General features: G+C 41.7%; 1 protein-coding gene across 2 annotated transcripts in view; it reads left to right on the top strand.

The window, feature by feature from the left end:
- Positions 1-23,789, top strand: part of UNC5C (unc-5 netrin receptor C) — a gene marked incomplete at both ends in the record, with an annotated part of 246,123 nt that overhangs the window by 172,408 nt on the left and 49,926 nt on the right. For both annotated transcript variants that reach the window (XM_084263693.1, XM_084263692.1), the window contains 2 exons: positions 4,398-4,541; positions 17,662-17,765. In XM_084263693.1, the coding sequence (XP_084119819.1) occupies positions 4,398-4,541; positions 17,662-17,765 (248 nt within the window). The remainder of the gene's footprint in view (positions 1-4,397; positions 4,542-17,661; positions 17,766-23,789) is intronic.

The raw sequence follows: 23,789 nt of genomic DNA, 5'->3' as shown, positions 1-23,789 counted from the left end.
AAATTTGTCATTTATGGAGAACCTGTTCATTTCATGGGACTGAGATACAATCGCAGTCACCCTGAACCGTCTTGTTAGCTATCCTCTGTCCTTGACTGGACAGAAAACTATTAGGGACAAAAGGCTATCTTGGACCTGGTTATCTAGTCTCCTAATGGCTACAGGGTTTTGGGTCTCTCTAGGAAAATTCCACCAATGCAATGTCTTTTTCTGGTGCCAACTTTAGGTAAGTGTATTAAATCTGACTGATCTGTGTCTATAAATAGCCTTAGCCTTGAGCAAACTCTGAGCAACCTCTGTGACATCTTTTATAACCCGACAGATCCAGATCGTTATACTCAAGACCCAGAGAGGACAGCAAATATTTTTGTGGGTTTTTTTTTCCCCTGAGACTTTTTTACTCACTCATCCTCAAGTTGTAAAACTTCTTACATTGCTTCTCTTTTGGGAGTGCTACAGTTATTCACCAAGATCAGAAAATAAACAATTGTGCTGAAAGAGCCCAGCAACCTGGGGGTGTATTTTTAAGGATCTCTGGGGTTTTTTAGTGAACAATCTTAAGATACAATTACCATTTATTTTGGAGAATTGCTTTAGATTACTTTGATTTTCTGCATTTTCATTTTAAAGCTCCTCTCTTCACAATCTTCTTGTTATCAGAAATAGTGCGGTGATAATTAGATCAATATCTTCACATATCTGTCTTCACAGCCAAGATCCAGATGGGCTGCAAGGGGCTACAGAAACAGTTCTCACTTGGTTGAATGCAAATCAAGTTTGGACAGCACAGGCAAAGGTTTTTTCCTATCATATTCTAGCTATTCATCACAGGGACCATACGAGTTATAAATGCTATGTAGCTGTTCTTTACAGTTTTATCCACATTAGAAGGGGGCCTGTTGAGCTTTCTAGCTGCCCACATTTCTGTTCCCTTTGGCTGTGTTAGTTATTGCCTTGCTCTAAAATAGGAAGGTCCTGAGTTCTGGTGGATTGCACCACCCTGTGTGATTTTATTCGTTCTGGAAATGTGCACGTTACTCGAGTGTTATAAGAAAACATTTATGCTGCATATCTTCACCAGCAGTATAGCTTAGCTATATGAGGAGCTAGACTGAAAGAAATCTGTATGTTTCTAATAAAGTAGGTAAGGTAGAAGAGATAGTCTCTGAGAGAGTGACATTTTGTTACTTAGTGTTGTAGCAAAGAATTGGCCAATACCAGGTTAATTATATGCTGCATAAATTACTGCTAATCTCCTCATCTGTCTTGTCCTAACTATTTTCAGACTAAATATAGGGACTTACTTTATAATTTTTTATAGTTTATAATTTTACACTCAGAGGTTGTGCACTCACCTATAATCAAACAGTTTGATCAACAGTTGCCCGAGCTACAGACACAGCATGCCACCTTGTCTGGAAATATTGAGACAGGGGTTGTTTGTCTTTTTTCTCTCTCTTTTTTTTTTTTTTTTTTTGACTTTAGCTACCTTCGTTGATTTAGAAACAGAAGTAGCTTCAACAGGGATAAGATGAAGATCTCTGTTTGAAGTCATCATACCAGGGTTGTCCTGCGCATGGTGCCCATGTGAGGTGTGTAAGCGATACACTCTGGAATGAAAGCAGACAGCGTCAGCTCGTCCGTGCAATCGGATGTATGGCGGTATGTCAGCTGGCAGCAAGGCAGTTGCTGTCTGAGGTGTCTCAGCAAATTGTGGCTCTTGTAACCTTGCCTAGAAAACAATTTTTATTTAGGGGTTAGGCTGAAGTGTGGTAGCAGAAGGAACAGGATTGTGCAGTGACATAGGAAGGAAACGCTTCACTTTTTGTGGGCAACAGTGGGAGGGAGGGGTTGAATCAGTTTCAAGTTCTGGACGTGGATCTTTACATCCCAGATGATTTCATGGCATTATCAACTGTTTTGATACATTTTCACCTCCATGAAAAATAGATGGTATTTTTGGCCTGTAAGCAGAAAGAGGTGGGGTCTGTTTTGTATGTAAAGAAAGTGTGCATCTCTCTGGTCATCAATGGATGATATTGCTCAGAGATCAATGGCCAAATTATTTTGAATAATCTGAAACCTAGCTGTACCTAACAGCTATCCCAAAAGTTATTACCTGGGCTAGCTTCTTGTTTTGCGTTAGAAAGCATCTCAGGCAGTCTGAGATAACATTTCTGCTGATGCATTCGGTGGGAGATACTCATCATACGGTTTTGCATCTTCAACAGGCTATCAGAAAATGGCATTTGTGTCCTGAATGTTAAGGCTATTTCATAATCATTATTAACCAGTACTGTCATTATGAGCCTGCTTGCTTTAGCCCTCGGGTAACAAAGTTCACTGCTCCATCAAGCTCTGTCATAATCAGCCTTATTATAAAAACATAATATTGTAACCTTCAGAGGCTCTCTGGGCTTGAGCTATAAAAACTGGGAATGAACTGAAGTAATCTTTAGGCTAACAGCAGTTGCACTGGGAAAATATAACCATTTTTATGCATGTAATGTACATGCTCCCTCCCCACCCTCTTCATGCTCTTCTCAACAGGACAAAAGCTGTCCCTCGGACCCCTTTTGGAGCCAAATTAACTCATCAAAGCAGAACAAGTTTATAACACAGTCTTCACTGCATATCAAATGCCCATGCATCCCTTTGATTTCCATTCTTTGGAGTGCAGTTGCCATATTTTGAGTATTTCATTTCAAGGAGGAAAGCTATTATGTGTTTCCCCCAAAGTAGCTGATTATTCAATGGCTAAAGATGTCAAGGATAATGAAATAAAAAGGGAGCTAGGCATCTCATTAGAAGGCATTCCCACCAGAGGAGTCTGTGGTATTACATGCATGAATTCCTTTCTGCTGCTAAGTTGTTAACCAAGTTTTGGATGCAAACAGCATGCAGCTTCAATGACAGTGCTCAAGTGTGTACAAACAGTAATTAATCGTTGGCTCCCTGAATGGAGCCTCTGTGAGGCTGGAGGCAAATCAAAGGGCTGGCCTGGTTTCCAGCGCTTGAGGAACAGGCCGTGCTGTACAATTGGGACCATTCACATTATGAATATCACCTTGTAAGCCGTGCTGCAGGAGGCTGAGGGTAGCTGGCCTCCACAGGCTCAAGCCTGTGCTCAGCAGAACAACCTGCCCTTTGGTGTTTGGTGATGGGGACAAAATGTGCAGGCTGTGGTCCAAGGATCTTTCAGTTTCCTGGCAATTCTGGAAGGAAAAGGAAAATCAATTCCACTACACAAAATATTTGTATGTGGAATTTGTATGGCTGTTTGCAAGGGTGCATTTTTGAAATGGCAGTGGTGTGTTCTACACACAGGCATGCATTACAAGCTCATTGATGCTTTGGCATCAGCAGCAAAACCCAAATATGCTGACAAGAGGTGTAAGCACTCTCCCTTTGCTACCCAGTTTCTTGGCTGGAATTAAGAACATTTTGAGCAGGCAATGCATTTTGAGGCGGAGAAAGGGGCTGTGCCGATATGAAATGTAGTGGTTGTTGTTAGAGGATCAACACATTACCAACAATCCTTACAGTGGTGGCTGATACACCACAGTATTTCCTTGCACTTAGAAGCAGCAAAACAGTTTCCTATCAGAGAGTGTTGTGTGGGATATGTGGGCAAGTATTGGACTGCTCGGATGGATAGCGAGTGGGTCGCTGTCGTCATTGGTGAGATTGTGGGGTTTTGGGGGTTGCACTGACATATGTTATGCAGGGCATGGCCAGGGACACTGTCAGGCACTCAAGTATATTGCCTGTGTTATAAAATCACCGAAAAGATATCTCATTACTAGCAGTATATATAACAGTAATAGTCCCCAAACTGCAGCTTGCAATAACTATACTGCGACACACGCACCCATCACTACAGAGTCTCAGGACATTTTCTACAATGGTAAAATCCATTTTCCTGGGCAGTTCAGTGTCAGAGTGAATAGGACTTCTCCCTGTGCTGTATCTCTCTAGCAAGAGATGAAATACAAGGGGGCTAAGGGAGTCATATAAATTGAATGACTCTCTGGGTTTATGATATTCATATGAAAATAAAACTGGGCTGGATCGTCACTTGATGTAAATCATCCTAGGGACATGGTAGAATTTATATCAGCTGAGGTGCTGTTCCTCTTATTTGTCTAGCATACACACAGTAGGTGATAAAAGTCAAAATCACAGTGATTCATTTTTCCTTCTCCCACTTCTGTTATTATGCAGATAAAGTGTTGCTTTTTTCCCTTTGGATCCTCATGACAGTCCATGTTGATGAGTAGATATTGGTAAAGAGCTGTAAGGTCTCACGACAACCTTGCAAGCAGACCTCTGTTCCTACATTTCTTTCTTTCTATCTCTAAGCATAATATTGACCAGCATTGCTTGTACCCTGACAGGTCTGATTGTTCGAGAGGTAAGCATTGAGATTTCCCGCCAGCAAGTTGAGGAGCTCTTCGGGCCTGAAGATTACTGGTGCCAGTGTGTTGCCTGGAGCTCTGCAGGCACCACCAAGAGCCGGAAAGCCTACGTCCGCATTGCATGTGAGTGTCTTTGCTCTGGTCAAATTGGTGGTGTTTGGGTAAGAAAAAGTGGAGTCTCTCCCAGCTGGGAGAGAGATTTTGTGTCCAACCAAGGCTTTGTATTTTCTGCAGTTATTGATGCATATTAAAATTAAGCATTTGTAAGAATTTCAGTTTATCCTGTTCTTAAGAGCAAATCTCATCTTCCTCCTTTCCATGGGGGAAAGACATCAAAACGAGTATTTTTTGAGTACAGCAATTATATGTCTCAAGGAAAGTGTCTGAAACGATTAGGAATATTATGAAAGCCAACTATGAAATGAGGTGACAGCTCTTACTATCACAGAATCACCTCTGGAGGTCATCTGTTCCAAACCTGCTGTTCAAGCAGGGCCAACCTAGAGCCAGATGTTCATGACCATGTTAGGATGATTTTTGAATATCTCCAAGGAGGGAGACCATACCACCTCTCCAGGCAGCCTGTGCCAGTGCTTAGTGACCCTCATGGTGAAAAAGTACTTCCTGATGTTCAGAGGGAACCTTCTGTGTTTCAGTGTGTGCCCATTGCCTCAGGTCCCATCACCAGACACTACTGATAGAGCCTGGCTCCATTCTCTTTGCACCCTCCTTTCAGGTATTTGTACACATCAATGAGGTGCCCCTGAGCCTGCTCTTCTCCAGGCTGAACAGCCCCAGCTCTCTCAGCCTTTCCTCATAGGAGAGATGCTTCAGTCTCATGGTCATCTTTGTGGCCCTTGGATGGACTCTGATGTCCATATCTCACTTGAACTAGGGAGCCTAGAACTGGACCTTGCACTACAGGTGCTGAGCAGAGGGGAAGAACAAACTCCCTCAACCTGCTGGCAATAATTTTGGTCTAATGCAGCCCAGGATTGCATTCACCTTTGTCTCAAGGGCACATTGTTAATGCATGGTCAACTTGGTGTCCACTAGGACCCCTAGGTCCTTTGCTGTGAAGCTGAAAATGTATATTTCTGCAATCATGTAATAAAGCTGCTGCTCCTTAACAAAGAAGAAAGTGTTTAGTGTATCATTTAATCAGCTCGGTAATAGGAGATTGAAAGCAGTCATCTCAACCCTAATATTTCATTACTGTTATTCATGGCTGCCAGCCTTGGTATTTATTTTGAACCATTCCCAGCTTAGACCCCAAGAACACAGGGCAGCCAGTTCTCTGAAAACAGATCTTCATTTGACTGTACAAATATTTAATGTTCATTAATTTTCAAATAGGTGCTTTTCCTTGTAATAGAGTAGTCACACTGGGGACTTCCATTTCTCTTTCACTTGATGAAATCCTGTTTTTATATAATGGGAAGAAAATATATAATCTAGAATTATATTTCTTCCTCTGTTTTAACCTCAGAAAACGCACATTTTGTGAGAAATGGTCATTAGAAGATCGATTTGCACCATAATTATGTTTCCTGCACTGTGCCTAGAAATTTATAAGGAGGGAAAAAAATTGCTCCAGACTAAAAAAGCATTTCACAAACATGTTAAAGGAAGAACTCTGCTATTTAAAGCTTTCCATTTAAAGATTTATTCTCCTTTTGTTCTTTTGAAAGTACTATGTGGTTAAATCCTCAAAGAGGAGTTACCTTCTATGTAAACATCTAGATACAAATCTCAGAGGTTCAATTTGAATACCCATTTCTTAATGCTTTTAGTCCAGGTAACTGACTGGAGATGGAGGAGCTGTACTTTTGAGTCAGGAATAGACTCACAGAAAAATTTCCCCAGGGTTGAGGGGAGTTAAAATTATCGTAGAAAGTTTCCTGCAAAATAAGAAATGCCATTGCATATGAGCATAGTGCTTTCCCACGGCAGGAAACTTTTCAAGACTTTGAGGATTTTATTTTTCTGTACTGAAGCAAAAGAAAATGGTTTCACTTTTTCTTTCTTCTAAGTACTTCAGAGAGACTGAGCAATGTTTGAACAGGTTTTTTTAAATGATGACTCCTGTTAGGTCCTAGAGTAGATTTTTGTGTCCTGCCAGGTAGCCCTTGACAGATGACCATTAAAGTAACATAGTTTAGAGGTCTGATTGTATTCCAATTGATGGTTAAGTAATTTTTGTGTACTGCCATACTTATGCACTTAATTTCTATATAACACATTATCATTGTATGCATATGCAAGATATTTTATATCAGTTGGCATTTCTGCCCAGATGACCAGATTACTGTTGAAGGTGCTCATAACGTCAAGTTTGCTTCTTTATCTTGCCATACTTTGGAGAATGAGGAACAATCAGTTCAGTGATTTTGCTGGAGTCTTGGTGGGTTTCTTTAGAACATTCTAATTAAATACATTCTGGGGGAGGTTCATGTGCCTGTAACTCAGATGTCGCTGGCTGAAGTTTTTTTAGCCTCTTGTTCCTGAATTTGAGGTTCTTGGCAGGTGTGACTCAGGCAAATCACTTAGACTCCATAGGATTATGGATGGAAGTGTTAGGCCTTCAAACTGCAGATTTTCAAACAACAGTAAAAGCACATGTAATTTCAACCCACTGCCATGGGCAGGGACACCTTCCACTAGACCAGGTTGCCCAAATCTGGGCATCAGGTTTGCCCCATCCAACCTGGCCTTAAGCACTCTTCTCTGCAAAATTGTCCATTTTAAATTTCACAATTTTCTATAAATTTCTAAAGTAACCCAGAATTATTTTTTAAGAAACTCAAACATATGATGTGGGGTATATATCTTAATTTGTGATGTCATTTATTCTTCAAGATCACTCTTTTTAACTGTGGATTTAGATATGCTGTTGCTCACCTATATTCACAGCCTTGACTTCAGGGGACTGAATCTGTCTTGGCAATATAGAAGTTGCTTCCTAATAAACTTTAAGCACAGCTGGAAAGTCTTCAGATGACTACACAATGTGCCATGAGACTGGAATGCAAGGGAGAGTCCCTGTAGTATCTATTAGTCCAGAAAATCAAGGATGTCCAAAATTTAAGAGGAACAAAAGAGTTGGTCAATCTCTCTGGCTCTGTCTGCAAGTATAGTTGCATGTTTGTCACCAGTGCAGACTTTAATTGGTATAAAAAGTGAAGGCTGACAGTTTTGAGAAAGGTAAGAAGTAAATGGAATATATAAAGTGCTCTGCTTAAATTATATTATTATCTTAATACCTGAACCTGGTGATTTCATCTCAACAGGTACAACTGTAGCATAACTAGCCATACCTTGCAGATTAAGAAAAGCTTCTTTCCTTCTCCCTCTTCCCTCCCCCTCCTCTTTCTCCTGATCTTCCTTCTTTTCTCTTTCTCCTTTTTTCTCTCTTTTCTCCCTTATACCCACCAGTCTTATTCTGGAATTATTGTGTCCTCTCAAGGGCTGGAGATGCACTCCATTAAAAAAATAAATAAAAAAAATAGCATGCAACATCTCTGTTCACTAAGCGTGTAATAGAATTAACTGAAAAGTAATTTGAAAGTGTGAAAAATGTGCATCCTGGAAAAACAGCTTGTATTTGTTTAATGCAGGGTCAGGCGTGTGTCAGAAAGTACATAACAACCTAGTCAATGAAAGTTCTCTGTGAAAATCAATTGCAACATTCCTCCAGCCAAGAGCTTGAGTTATTCAGGAAGAGAGCAATCTATAAATGTGGAGTGAAGACGCTGCTGGTTTTCAAAGGCTGCCCATGCTAGCAATATAAACAGGAAAGAGCCTGAGACTACAGCAAACATCCTGGCTTCTCTAAGTGTTCAGAGCATTTAACGGCGTCTCACCATTGCACTCCTGGACCACGATTATGCTAGGAAATCACTCCCTTCTGTGCAGGCTGTTTCTGAAAAGGAGCTTTTTGCCCGTTTCATGGAATTTGTCTTCCTGAGGCGTTGTTCTCCCCATGAGAACAGAGCCAAGCATTTCATCCTCTTAAACTAGCAGATTTGTTGGGATTAATTTTCAATTTGTCATTCTAGATGTCTCAGTAACCAACGAAGTAGGGACACCTAATATATGTCTCGATGGAGCTAGAAAGAGATAATAAATTTTCTGAGATATTGGCCTATGAATGCTAAAACATATTTCCTGTTTATTCACACATTTCTTATTTATTCGAGGCACATCCTAACAGGAGCACTAGGAGTCACTAATATGTTTGGATACAGTTTTTCTGCTTAATTAAAAAAATGGTTTTTTTCTGAAGGGAGGGAGAAAAGAAGGGAGTAAAGAAGGGGGTTGGGTAGCTTTGTCTGGAAAAAACAAAACACAACAAAACAAAACAAAGCCCAAGATAAAGTTTTAATGTGAACTTTATGTTACAAGACTGATGTCATTGAACAGATAAAACTTAAATTAAATAAATGAGGTCTGGGCCTATGTAACAGGGAGTAGAGGTAAACCCACTGGAAAACACATCTGATAAAGATTAAACAATAGCAGCAGGATTCGACCTAATTTTTCAATCAGATAAGAAAGAAGTGGCTAAAATAAATTGTGCTGAGCCATGTACATAGAGCAACCTCACTTTTCATTTGGTCCAGTTTGGTGTTGCTGTAGCCCCACTGACTTCACAACATTAACCCATGCTGCCCTTAAGAAAATACAGTAATAATATAAGCCCTAAATCTCCTGGCAGGTTTTGGAAGTGTAGAAAGCCTGTAAGAAATGGCAGCTTTCTCTGTAATTTCTGTTACCCGAGCTCTTTTGGTGTAACGAATGTATGTAGTCTCTTATTTTCCTTTAGTCATTATCTTAAAATCAGAATTTTTAAAAAAAAAATAATTTTTAAAAGCCCTGATGTAGTAATAAACTGTGTTTGCTAATCTTTTGTATAATTTGATACTCGTTTCCTATGTACTTATCTAAAAGCCTTTTTTCCCTCCAGACATTTTTTCAAAGGAATGTAGCTAATATATGCGTGTCAGATACTGTATGCTGATAAGATAAATGCAGTACAGAAAAGCAGGCTGGTTCACCTGATGGTGTATCTCTAGTTATGAGGGGTATGCAGTCATAAAAAGAAACAGATATGGGGGAAAAAAATCATGGAGTTTTGACAAACACTCGGTTATCTCACCTTTTAGTACAGGGGCCCACGCTCCGCGTTACACTGCTGCAGTGCCTTTCTTCCCTCTCTTCACACACCTAATCCAAGCAGCACTGTGAGGACATGTTCCTGTAGCCAACGAAGCATTAGATAGCACTGCAATAGGTAGATAATTGGGTGGATGTTAAGATAAGGAGATGGAGCTGTGACAGAACTGGAGTATTTTAACAGGAAGGTACGTCCAGAATATGCAGTATTACAAAATAACCCAAAAATGTGTTTTGTGAACTTTGATAAGAGACTTAGAGATAGGACCTTAATTCCTTCCTCATGTACCATTTAAGTCAGTACCAATCAATATCTGCTGTTCGTAGTTAATAGAAGGATAACTGAGGCGCATGGTCTTGAGCTGAGATTACTGAAGAGGGAACGGGAGATCACAGAAAGGGCAGCAGAGAAGTTAACTGAGCATTTAACATATTTGACACTACCATTCTGCTTTTGCACCTGATAGGCATGTTTCTGATCTGCTTCCCAATTTAGCAGGCATGACCGACTCCCAAACAGTTGAAACTAATAAATACAAGTCACATTGCTTTGTAATGAAGACCTAAGACTTTGTAAATTAAGATGGCCTTGACTTCACTGTTAGCATTGCTTAAAAAAAAGGAAACTCCTTTACTGAATTTATATGAATTTAATCCCTCAGTAGAAGCCTTGAGAATATCCTATCTACACTGTCATGTCTAAGAAATAATCATTTTTCAGTAGTCTGCTTAGTGTCTGATGGTGAAACATAGATGCAGTAACAAAAGGAAGCTAACAACATTTTGCAGGTGTTTTGGTAGCTCTGAGTCAGGTTACTGTATCAGAAAGCAACAACAACAAAATACCACATTTATACAAATTATTTACTGTTTTAGTGTTTCCATGTGCTACCAATTCAATTCTACATATGAATTGCAATGTTCCTAATGTCCATTTTTAGTACCTTTAGTATATCTGTCAAAGGTACCTGTTGAGGTTTGGTCATTTGAACTTTACATTTAGATTTATTTGAAAACAAAAAACTTCGGATTCCATCTTTAATCACCAAATAAAATAATGGATAGAATAAAGTTTGTAAGTTAGTTTGCAGGTTAAGCTTACAAAGAAAACCAAGACATATTGAGCTATCAAGTAAAACATAAGAGAGGGAGAATAGTGCAATTGATAAATGCCTATGAAATCTGGATAAAATTTGCTTGCTTGCTTCTTTTGCAGTTGCCTCCATACCAAATGTGTTGAGTTGTTGTTCTTCAGAATAAGCATAGCCTGAAAGGAAACTGTGTTGTAAAAGTGTTTTGTGTTACCAGCACCTGACTGAACCTGCTTACAGGTGAAAAAGAGGGGGAAAAATGCTTCTTCTGTAGGCACTGGGTCTTGGAGGAATTGTCATAGTGCATTGTTATCCCCAGCTGACTGAAGATGCCATCAGCAGAATGAGGGGCCTGATGGGTCTTCACCTCCTGTTTGCTCAGGCTGTGAACATGTAGGGAATACAAGGGGAGAGAAAGTTCTGGGCCCAGGCAAAGCATCTTACAGATTGTAGCCTGGTAACCAAAGAGGTTCCTCACCTCACCCTATATCTCCAGTCAACAGATGTAGCAGCCAGCATCCCAAAAACATGTTGTGCACTTCCAAGAAGTCAGCTTCAGTCCCTGTCAGCTGCTCAGTTGTGAGAGCTGATGCTGCTTCTTGGCTGAGCTCTCTGGGCTGTCCAAGAGCTACGAACAAGCTCAGCCCAAGCTGCGATATGCAAGGCATCTTTGGGAAGGGCAAAGCTCCACCATCCCTGATGTTCCTCTCCAGGCAGAGAAGGTGGCTGAGGCAGCCTCACAGTGCTGCAGCATTTGTCCTTAGGGCTGGTAGGGTGTAAAACAGCCCTTCTACAGAAGGACAGAGCGGCAGAGTTGTGTGTTGAGCACAGAGATGGGGTTTCGAGGTGCTGACTTGTTTCCTCTGTCCTCAGCTCTAGCTGCTCATGCTTGGGCTGGCTGAGAGCACAGCCCTGTCCGGCCACCATTGAGCAGCAACACACTGAAGGAGGACAGGGGGCTTTGATCAACACCCAGCAGCGAGTGGCTGATACAACCAGGGACTCTGTGGGGATACAAAAGCAAATGAGAGAGGTTTCAGAGGGATCCCCTGGGTTGCAGACTGATGATGCTCCTGTGACTGTCTCGGTGGAAATCTGGTTTGATATAATTAACAACACAGAGCTGGAACCACACAAAGGCAAAATGGAAGAGAAAAGCGGGGGGTTTATACCTAACCTCTGCATTGCTTACCCACCAGTGCTATTGATCCCCACACAGAAGTCATATATTAAGCTGTGAATAGAAAAGGGAGGCCAAAGGATGTCTGATAGCATGTGCTTTCTTAAGTTACTAATTACAATTCAGTCTCTAATGTGTTTTTGCTTAAAAAGCGTTTCCCAACTCCACCTGCATCATGGCAAGTGACAGAGGAGGAACAGGCCAGTTTTACAATATTAGTCACGTTTCTCTAAGTCAGCATCAATCATCTAAGGTTGGGAAGAAGTGCAGTGAGATAGGCTTTTGCAAGGATGTGGAGCTTCTCTTATTTTGTAGAACATCAGTGGCATTTTCTCCACATTTTTATCCAGAATTTTTTTCTGTTTGAGTTTTTCTTATTAGGCTAAGTGAAATCAAAACAGCTATGAACCTTGCCTCTTGGAACACTCTCGGCAGCAGGAGATAGACTTGGAGAGCTTGGCTACCTATTGATCCTCTAGTAATGGTTAAAATACTACAAAGCTGTATTTCCTTTTTTTTTTTTCTCTAGTGTTTTAATTGCATTTTTTGATTATTATATGTTTGGTTTTATATGGATGCCTGTACATATTTACCCATACAAAACAAGCTGTCTTCTGTATGGAAACTTCTGCAAAGGTCTTTTCATGTTCATAAAACCTTTTTTCTTTGAAAGTACACACCAAACATACTCCTGCCAGTGGGCATAGTTAATATGAAAGTTGCATAGAAAATAGCATATTTTTTCCTTTTGTGCTCTTAAAACTGCTCGGTTTTTTAATCGTTTGTTGCAGTAGGAAAGTTGATCTTGGAGTTGCTGGAAGGAACACCGAGTGAAGAGTCTTTAAGGTCTACCAAGGGCAGAAATCCATCTTTCCCTGACAGTAATGCTGCATTGTTCTGTTCGTTTCTGGTGTACATCTAATTCCTGGCTGACAAGTGTCCGTTTTTCATGCTCATTCATTAGTCACCCTTGCATTAGCACTGCCTTGAAGGCGTCTGGACTGCCTCTTACTGCATTTCTCAGAAATGATAAAAGATATCCTTAAAGTTTTGCCCACCCACCCATCACAGCAAAACCCAGAACAGCAAAGAGATAAAATACATTTGATTTTAAAAAAATAATAGGGTCATTCTTTGCTCATTCTTAGAAGTTGAAAGGTAGAAAAGGAAGTGGGAAATGCTGTGAGTTCCTATAGAAACTATTAACATCCACAGGCAAAAAAAAGCAACTTTTGAGTGGTTTGCAAGATAAAATGCATTAAATGTAAAGGGAAGTGGTTTAGCAGTGCATTGAAATTAAGATCTAATGCCCCTTTCCCCCCAAAAAGCATGATGATTCAGGAATAAAGCTAATAATATGGTGTTCGCTGAGATTTTGATTTCCCATTATACTGGTTTAGTTTTATGCTTGTGGAAATTCTCTCATTTCAATGCAGCTCTGAATGAAGCCATCTGTCCTTACCAGAGAGGGTTGTGCAGGAGTATTTCAGGAGTCTTGGAGGAAAGTCTCATCTTAAGTATGCTGTAAATGTGCTGCAATATATGCCACAAGAGCACCCTCTGAATTTACTAAGACTATACATTAGTAAAGAAAATAGAGTCTGGTTCGAGGTGACAGACCAGAATTTTAATCCTTCTCCTTGTGTTCTTTTTATGAAGACAGCCTTGAAGGGAAGTTAGAGGCAGGGGAGGAACTTCCTGACAGAGGTGCAGGCTGTCCCCTCCACCTGGCAATGACATCCCTACATGCAGCTGGGTGAACTGTGAGAGAGAGATAGGGAAGAAATGAGATGGACCCTTCAGCATTGCTTTGCACCGGGGCTCGCTCTGCTCCAGAAGAGATGAGCTGTGGCAGCAACATTACCTTTAAAAGGTGGGGAGTGTATTGCTAATGCAGTCAGGGATCGTTCTACATTACCAAAATAGTAATGGAAAGTAAGTGCAACTGCCTTTGGTGTCTCCTTACTGATGGTGAAGGTAGAGAAGACTTACTCCCAGCATTGCATTTACAGGGCTGCTGCTGATCCAAGGCTTTAAAAATTGACACTGCCTTTTCACAGACAGAGGCCCTGACGCCAGAATGAATCAAATGTTTTATTGTTTTGCTTTTTCAGATATATTTTCTGAAGGTTGTTAAAACTTTTTTCTGGGGTGTAGTTTTTTTGGGGTTTGGTTTTTGTGAATGTTTTTTGTTTTTTTTTTGCAGTGGGGTGTATTTTATTTCTCTCTTGCCATTGTCTGGGCAAAGTACCCCTTCTGTCTTTGCTTGCAAGTAATTGTGACTTAAATGACACTTGGAAAAAGTGAAAAATATTATTGCAATTGCTCTGCTTGGAAGAGATTCTAAGTCCCTCACTACATTATCAAGCTCACCCACTGCTGGTTGACACTGTGAAGTTGCCATGATGACTGTAATTGTTAAATGGCAAAGAAAGACGGAGATTGAAGAATTAGAAGGATGTCTTTGTTATCCAAAGAAATCATACTGCAAGGATCACAGAAAAATAGCTGTCATTTCAAAACCCAAAGCTGTCCCAGCAGGGTGTTTCATGATAGAGCTAGTGATGAAGTTGTTTGTCCAGGCTCTATGCTTCATAACTTAAAAAAACACTTTGTTAACTTGTTTGTCTGTTAAACCAGTGAACCTTATTCTTGATTAGGTAAAACCTGCCTTGCACGGCTGCCATCTGTAGCTTTTTGTAGGTGTCATGGCTACAGTGGGAGGTGGTGGGGAGTTCTGGTGGGATAAAGCTGTGAACACGTGAACAGGGTATAAGAGCTCCCAACCTTGTAAATACACAATGATGTGCTTTTTTTTCCCCCTTTCACAAATGAGTATCATTTACTCAATAGTATCTAATAGCTCCTTTGAGAACATTACTGTCTGAAATGTCAAGGCCCCTACTTAGTGTGTTTTTAGTTTCTGGATCATTGACCTGCTCGAATCCAATGGCGCCATGAAAGTGTCTGCACACAGCAAAGCCCAGCAAGTGGGTGACAGCCAGGGGAGCTGGGGTTCTACAGGGTTTGTCTCACCTGCAGCAGTCCCACTGCCATGGTTCCCATGAAAAAGGGGCTGTTCATACCCCAGTGAGGCCAACTGTTTATAATGAAGAGGTTAAAGTGGGATTTTATTACCGTTATTATGCATTTCTAGACTAATGATTTTTCCTTTTGTATGCACTAAGATTTGGGAGATTTTTTTTTAAATGCAGGTGCTTTATGAGAGAGGTGATTATTGTAGATGTGAGGCTATGGAGTGCTTCAGAGCTCTATTAATGTTTCAGGAAGGAAGGCAGGACATTAAATCAAGATGTCAAGGAAAAACCTCATATTATTATTTATCTAATTTGCCTCTACTGTCTTCATCCCTCCATATCTGAACACCTGAAAGCTATTATTAATGTGCTTTTTATTCCTACTCTTATAAGCTTCTATTACCAGCATGGTAGCTTTCTCATTTGTCCTCGGTCATGAGGGTAGACACAATAAGAGAGTTTTAATTGTCTACACTGTGCACATATGCGTACCTGTTAGATGCACTAAGGTACACCCAATGTGGTGGTATTTCATTTCTTTTTGGAAATACCTGCAGTAGTAGCAATAATCCGACTGTATGGGCGTTGTTATCAATATAACTTCGGTTGTTCGCTAATCTAAACCAACCTGCATTAACCCTGCATTATGTGGGCCTAGGATACATATCAATCCCACAGGGTGTGTGAGGAGCCTGGGCCAAAGGAAAGGTGTTGTGTCAAGGCGGTGGGAGCTATGTACAGGCGTTGAATACTGACCTAATCTGGCTGATTGTCTTGCTGTGGGTGCTCTCACATGAACAAGCGTTCCTGGCCTGAAATAACTCCAGTGTGACAAGGATGCTAACAGGGACAGTGTGGTGAAGTTTGACATCTCATCCTAAGAAATGATCCCTTCCAGGTGTTTGCCCCTCCTCTTTGCCATAAGAGATCTGGTGTCATCGGTTAAAGCCCTCTTCATCAGTAACTGAGCTTAAAGTGGTGGATTTCATGGTGAGGTAGTTGTGACGTTGACATGTGCTTTCTTTCAACAGAGGGTAACACCCAAACAAGCAAAGAGCTGGAGGCAGTTATTTCTTCTATTTCCACAGTAAAAGCTGCCAAAGGTTATCTTTGTGTGCCCTAAACTGTGGCCATAAATCCCATCACATCAGAGGGGCCCTCAGTATCCCTGCCTTGTGTACCAGGGGGAGCAGGCATGCCAATGGTGAGGAGGGAGTGGAGTTTGGAGTTGCTTCTCTCTTGCCTGCGGTGCAGGGGAAGAACAAACATGCCTCAGTTTCACTAGGTAAACACATGGGTTTAAGGATGTTAGAAGCTTACCATGTTATAAACTTAAGATCAGCATCTCCAGCCATGACAGATGTTTTCCATGGTACAAATAGATTGACATTGAGTTCCAGGTAGTTGAGCAACCTAATTTTCCTGATGGAGACTGAGACAGCGGTCTTGTGCTAGCTGAAGGTTAGCTTCAGAGGAGCTGATTTTGATGGCAGGCACCTGACCTCCCTTTCCATCTGTGCTTTTGCCTGCCCCAGGTTTTGTCTTTTGGTAGTGCTGATGCAGTTCCTTCTGGGGTCAGCCATAAATCAGATCTTGGAGGTAATCTAGATGAAAACTAGCCCTTTGGATGGTTTATTTGTAAACTGGTTCAATTCAATGAACTGTTTTCCATCACAGCAGCAGGTTATGGCTTCAAAATATGAAATATTTGGCTTTTAAATTGTTCCCATATGACTTGTTTCCAATATGACACAAATATTTGTGCAGCTTCACCGTGAGCTGGCATAGAGATCTGGTCTGACTTCAGAACAAAAACTAAAATAAAAATAACTTTTTTGCAAGTTTTTTCTTTTACAAGCCAAGACAGCTCTCTTATATGGCCTCAAGCATGGCCTCGTGTCCATTTGCAGCAGCAACTGGCAGCAGGGAGAAATACGTTCAGTCGCAGTTGGGTCTGAAGGCTCAGTTTTCCAAAGCCCATCCTCCCTGGTACAAGGGAGAGGATGCCAGTCCATGGCAGAAATACGAAGCCGGTGCTGAGGAGGGAACTCCTCAAGTCAGTTTTACCACCAACACAAAGATATTACAGAGGTGTACAAAACAGCAGAGTGCACAGCTCTCCAGTATGATGAACAGGTCCCAATGGTTGGAGGCTCTCTCTCTGCCTGCCACATTTCTGTGATTGCTTTGCCAGGATCCAAGCACAGTTCAAGCTCCCATTACAATTATTATTGTTACCTATTTAGTGCTACAAGGATAATGACAAAATGAAGACAAATAAGTTAAAGCTGTAAAGTTAATGCTTATAAACTAAAAGTACATTAAATTGCAGCACCAACGCTTTAATCCCTAAGCTTTAAGCATCTCATGTCCTTTCGTCTCAGAGGTATAATTTTCCTTTACTTTCTTTAGTACTTCACTAACATAGTTTTTGAAATATAAATTTTCTGAAGAAGGGACTTTTGCTTTTTGTTCTGTGTCTGGACATGCCTTTCCACAATGAGGCCCTGGATTCTCATATTACTGTAAAGCACAGTAATATAATTAATAAATCCACTATGAAGCCTTTGACTGCCTAATGTTGGAATGAAATGAAAACATCACCATCTTTCAGAAGTGCTCCACTTTCCAGGCAGCAGAAAAGCTATTTTTCCTGTTTAGAGAGACTTCTCACATTTATGCAGTATGGAAATCAAATGTAATTAAATGACAAACTAATAGTATTGCCAATTCTTTTTCTTCTTCTTCCTCCTCCCCAGATCTCCGAAAAACTTTTGAGCAGGAGCCCTTGGGGAAAGAAGTGTCCCTGGAGCAGGAGGTCCTGCTCCAGTGTCGTCCTCCCGAAGGCATCCCAGCAGCAGAGGTGAGCGGCAGTGTCCTGGCACTTGGACATCCTGACTGAGGCCTGGTCGGTGACTAATGGTGCAGTGAGTCAGGGCATGGCGTGATAAATGGGTGGTAATGGAGAGCTGACTGACTGCTGCTGGTAGACAAGATTGATCGGGAACTGATTAATGGCTTCGGATTGTAGTGCCTTGCTGGGCAGAGCTGCAGGCAATTTGGTTTCAGTTTTTTCTTCCCTTTCAAAAATCACAGTTTTATCTGGCATCCAGAGGACATGTAGCTGGTGGAGCATATTAATACCAACCTACTCTCTGTCCTTTTCCTTCTAAAAAAACATGTCACTTATTCTGAGAGGCACTTTTCAAGCTTGCTATAAAGATCGTTTAATTTTTAGTTTGCCAAGTTTTATTTCCCTCACGCTTGTGTACATGATCCTGCTTGCACCAGCCAGCCAGTTTGGCACAGTAGCACGCACCATGGTCCAGTGCAGGCTCCCAGGTGAAGGAGCATGATGTGGAGACAAACAGGAGGTGTGTCTGCCAAATAATACATCTTCAGGGGCTTATCTGTTTTTCCTACTGGTATCTAAGTAAACCCAGGGTGAGTAGCCTGCCCTACACCTGGCAGGAGGGAGCCTACCTGTGCCCAGCAAAGAGCAGTGGGTCCGTATGGGCAGGAGCTTCCCTAAGTGCAGTGGTGGCTCCACCTTCAGGATCATTGCTCATGGGAGGAGGGTCTCTGAGTCACAGGGAGGGGGGCTCTAAAACCCTAAATCCGCTGCAACTGTTAAGAGAAGAATTGATTGTTAATGACAGTAATTCCCCATTCTGAATTCTCATCAGTTTTCCTCTGCCACGCACAGAAGAAACTGTTGCCAGTTTGCGTTAGGATAAGTTAGACTGCCATGGCTAAGTAGCAAAGTGGTTGTCACTCAGCACTGATGGCTGATTTCTCGGGAGATGAAGCTTAAAGTGTTACCTCCCCATCTAACCCAAATTTAGATTTAATAGGAAATGCAGAAACATGTGCACAAACATCAGAACAAATAATTAGCATGGAAGATTTTTCCCATTTTCTTTTTTTCCATAGGCTGGGGTTTTTTTCCCCATTAAGACTGCTGAAACTGTAGAGTGCTTTCCCGAGGAACTTAGCAGCAATTTTTTATTTTCCTTTCCAATGCTTCTTTGCATTAAATCATCTCGCCTTTGTGCCATGACAAGACTGCTTGCAATGGGATATGTTGCTCTGGAGGGGCAGGGTAGTGCTGGGGAACTTCATTACGTTTGCTAGAAGCAGAGATTGATGATGACAGGTAGTTTGTTTGAATGCAGTGTTACAAGCACCTCTGAAATTTCAGCAACCAGTCCGGTTATTCCCTTGGAAAGGTCTGTAATGCCTGGTAGGGCAGCTGGGACCCAAACAGCATCATTTAACATGATGCGTGGAAGTGATCTCTGAAAAGATCCTCTGTGAGCTGCTCTCATAATAATTGCACTTTTTCCTGCCTCATAGTATCCTGGCTCACTCTGTCAATAGCTGAGATTCATGACTGCACACTAACTGGCTCTGAATCTTATTTGTACCGTGGTTGGGGCAGACACCAATTAACACTTGGTAGGCTCAGAAATCATATACTCCCCATCTGACATTCAAAAGAACCATTCTCAATGTTGGTTTTTTTCCTCTTCTGACTTTTGAAGTCAGAAGGAGATCAAACACCCAGATTGGACAGCCGCCTAATACAGCCTCTTTGTAGATTCTTTCCAACACTATTAAAAGAACAAAGACCTGAACGCTAATGAATACGAATACCTTAATGTGACATTTTATTACAGCCACTTGCTGAAGCTGGTAAGATAAATTTTAAAAAATGGAAAGATGAAAGGTAACTTGGTGGGTTGAAGGATTACATGATTATTTTAACTTAGAGATGAATGAGTTCTTTGTTTAAGACTTCGTTTATTTGTTCGGAGAAGTTTCTGATATGATGGTACAGGTAACTGAGTATGAAAGGACTTGGGAGAAGGCAGGCAGCAAGCTGAGGCTCTTTTCCACCTTGTTGAAAGACTGCTTTGATTCTGAGTAATGCATATGCTGCAGCTGTGAGCAGCATTTCCAAATGCTTTGGTAAGCAAGGACCTGAAGACTTTTCCCACTCTGGGCACTGAGTTAGGTTTTGGGGTTTTCTTCCACTTTCTGGCTTCTGAAGTGGTCGCTGGATTTAATACCAAAAGAGTGGAAGAAAAACTTTTGCTGTGAAACTGTATGAAATACACATTCAGTAGAATGTAGTGCTGGAGTGCAGAGTCCCAGCATCTTCCCCTTGCTTTTTCTCTTTGATTTTTTCCTCCTCCTTTAGTTTTTTGTGGGTTTTTTTCCCAGGTATTTCAAAGTGGTGGGAACAGACACACTCAGGGATAGATTCTGTCCTCTTTTCAGTGGCTGGGGAATTTAGTCTTATAATTCCCAGCATATTTAATTGCTATTAACTGTCAAGCTCTTATGGATCAATGCTAGAGCAGATCTTACTGTTACTGAAGAGCCGAAACACATACAGCTGCTCCAGAGGGCAAGAAGGACAAAGACAGAGATGGGCAGGGAAAGCTTTTAAGGCAGCACTTACAAGTCCCTAAGATCCACCAGGACATGACAAGCATTAGAGTAGGCTCAGATCACAGCTACTAGAAAAAAAAAAAAAGCCCAGGATCCAAACAGAAGAAGGTGTGTTAAAATGCACCAGTCTCATGGCCTAAGGTCAAACTAAAATATGCCTTGCTCATTCACTTAGGATGAAGTAAGGAACTGAGGGTCTGCTTGGCCTCTCAGAAAACCAGACCAGCTTTTCTGTGGCCATATACCCCTGCCTACTAGCCCTGAGCAGCACCAGTGCCAGGTGCACCGTGGCATGTCTCCCCATACCCAATGTTAAAGCCAATATTAAGCTGAACCTGCCTACAGGTTTGGAAATATCCAGGTAAACATTTTGTCTTTTCCAGTCTGTGGCCCAGGCAAGCAGCAAAAGAAGCAGCGCAGGCGCTGTTACACTGAGGTTTCCACACACAGCTGAGGGCTGAAGGGGAAAACTCACCTGTTGTTGCTGGGGAAAATAAAAAAGAGGAATGGATCTAAAACCAGACAGCACCCTGCCCTAGCTCCATGCTTCCCTGCCTTCTGCTCTTCCTCAGTGGGGAGAAATAGGACGAGGTGGTAAAGTAAACAGTCTCACCTGCCAGACTTGGAGGAAGCTGCTGTTGCTCAGCAGAAATCAGTTGCAGCTCCCCGGTGTCAACAGCAACACTTCAATTCCACCCCCTTCTGTGTGTGCATTGTTTCAAACCTGACCTGAGAAGGCAGGAAGGTTCCGATTCTGCAGCACTCCAACAGTAACAGCTGAGTTATTACCAATTAACCCCTTAGCTCATTTAATTTGTTCCTTAAAAGATGCCAGCATCGTGTTGCACATGATAAAATATAGTTAGAGACACCAAGTCACATCACATTAGCTCATTGTGATGGGTTATAGATCAAAACATCAATGAGATGTAAGACTGGTTAATATGCCATAAGCTGCCAGATGAACTTTTGCATTGAAATGTATGATTTGTGGTGGACATAACAGGAGGAGAATTGCTTCTTTAATTACAATAAAGGTGTTTCACCAAGTAGTTTAATTGCAGAACAGGGTGTAACACTCAGTGACCCAGTTGGGTTTAAAACTGGATGTGATATTTATCCACATTCATGGCTTTAATTAGGAATTAGAGCAAGGGGGAAAGCATCCCCGAGTCAAGAGGTGGAAGAGGGTGTTTTTGCCAAGTCAAGATGACTGCGACACAAACTTTATTCAGCTGCTTTTGCAGAGACAAAAGCTGGTAGAAGCTGGGGACTTCTCAAAGTAGGCATCATCAGATGGCTGCACCATCTAATTGATTATTAATACAACCACTGTTTGCTTTGTTTCATGAGAACCACTTATGTTTTGCAGCAGTTATCCCTTAATTGGGATTTCGTGTGTATGCATTTCCATGCAGGTGTGTGTCACCCAGGCAATGTTTTATATTCTCAGCAGGGAAGTGAGCTCTAAGAGAGGCGAGTGGAGGATTTTTGTGGTCACAAATACTAATTAGCTGGGAAGTGACACTGTCCTTTGTGGTGTCTTGCAGCATACAGAACTGCCTTCGGGTGTCAGTGGGAGGGAGAGCGGGGAGGGGGAGGTGGGTTTGTGTGCAGAAGGAGCACAGCCCAAAGTGAATGAGGAGACTGCTCATTCATTTTGCCCTGGAGAGCTGTCAGGCAATGTCTGGCAATGAAGGGTTGTCCTTCTCCAGAAGTACAGGGAAAAGCTCCCTGTAACTCTCAGTGTCTGGTCCCATACATTTTTGTTCCTTTTTACATAATTTTTATACCCCTGTCTGCTGGTAGATAGTCAGGGCATGCCTCTGAGAAGCATGAGAGGTAGGTTACAAGCCTCTGTTTGAGGATAGGCTTGCATTTGCATCTTGTGCTTTCATGGGAAATATGCTGACTACTAGTTTATTAGGTGGCCTTATTTTTACATTCCCTACCACTTCATTTCCACAGTACAGAAACCCACGCCAAGACACGCAGTTCTTGCGGGGCCAAGTTTTCTGAGACCTGAATTTTCTATCAGATCTGCCCCTATATTTTCCTTTCTAGTGCAGTTCCACTGCTGCCAGTGCAAGAGTAGAGTGTAATCTTAAGTGAATCAGGTTGCTGTATGGTTGGATCTGACCACAGGCGAGGGTGATCTGTGGGACCAGAGAACAGTCAGTTTTCTAGTTACTACATAACATATTACAACAGGAGGTTTTCTACAAGAGCATTGACATGAACCCTGCTACCTTACCCTCTCTACAGATTGCTTTTTGTGGTGAAGATGGTTCTGGGATGCTACTTTAGCTAATGCAAGCTACGTCTCCTTTTCAGGCTGCATTTTACCTTACACATATTTTTTGGAAGATACATCATGTGGGGGACAGATTTTAGATGCATTTTTTGATGAGGTAGATGAGCATACCTCCCAACGTTCCTCTTAGAGAAGACAGCTCCTCATCCTGGAGATACTATTGTGTATACCTACGAGATTAGTCCATCTGGTCCTACTTTTACACTGATTCTTGCTCACTATACCCAACCGTCCTCAAAGTGCCTGAAGTGTGAGAGTTACCTCTGGCAGGGCTTTGCAGAGTCCTCAGGTTTTACCAGCACCCTCAGTCCCCTGGTGATAGCTTTTGCCTTGGTCAGTTCCTCTAGTAGAAATTTAGTACTCTAAGCAGAAATATGTGTAATTAAGGAAGTATTTCCACAGCAGGAACACGAATTCCCCTTATTGGCAGCAGAAGCACGGTAGCAACAACTGAACAAAATTTCATGGTGGTTTGCATTTGCTGTTTCATTCTCAATATGTGTTTTGCAGGCTCTCATAGCTGTAATTTCTGCCTCTTTGGAGACCACCCTTTTATTTTTCTTTTTTTTTTTTTTTAGCCTTAAATGTGTACAAAATCTATTTCCAGCAAATAGTACATGTAGGACAGCATCCTCTTCAGCATGCAGTCGATGGGGTGAAAGTGTACATGTGAAACCAAATCCGAAAAACTCAAATAACATTCTTCAAAGAGGCATTCAAGGTACCCGAAATAGCTGCCAGCTCAATAGCCTGTATAAACCTGCTAGAGTTTTCTCAGTCTCACTTGGGCGCCTTGTACTATGTCCAAATCAGTAGTTATCTTCACGAATGTTTTATTCTTACTGACACGTGTATGTGTGCCCTTACTATCAATATGGTATGAGGTGCGTGCCTGCTGTTACAATTCAGGTGAAGCAGGAGAGCTGTGATTTCCCTGTGGCTGTTAGAGGCTATGTGAGCTCTACAGGGACTCTCAAGGTGAGCAGTGATGCCACGACCAGTCAGAGTGGCTGTGAGAGGACACCAGCCACAACACCAGCCTGGCTAGGGGACCAGATGGAAGGCGATCCTACCACGTTGGCCAGGAAGAGGGAATGGCAGAGATGCCATGGTCAT

This window comes from Gallinula chloropus, assembly GCF_964237585.1.
Source record: "Gallinula chloropus genome assembly, chromosome: 4".
NCBI lineage: Eukaryota > Metazoa > Chordata > Aves > Gruiformes > Rallidae > Gallinula > Gallinula chloropus.
Note: the sequence above shows the minus strand (reverse complement) of the source record. Positions and strands in the feature narration are given on the sequence as shown.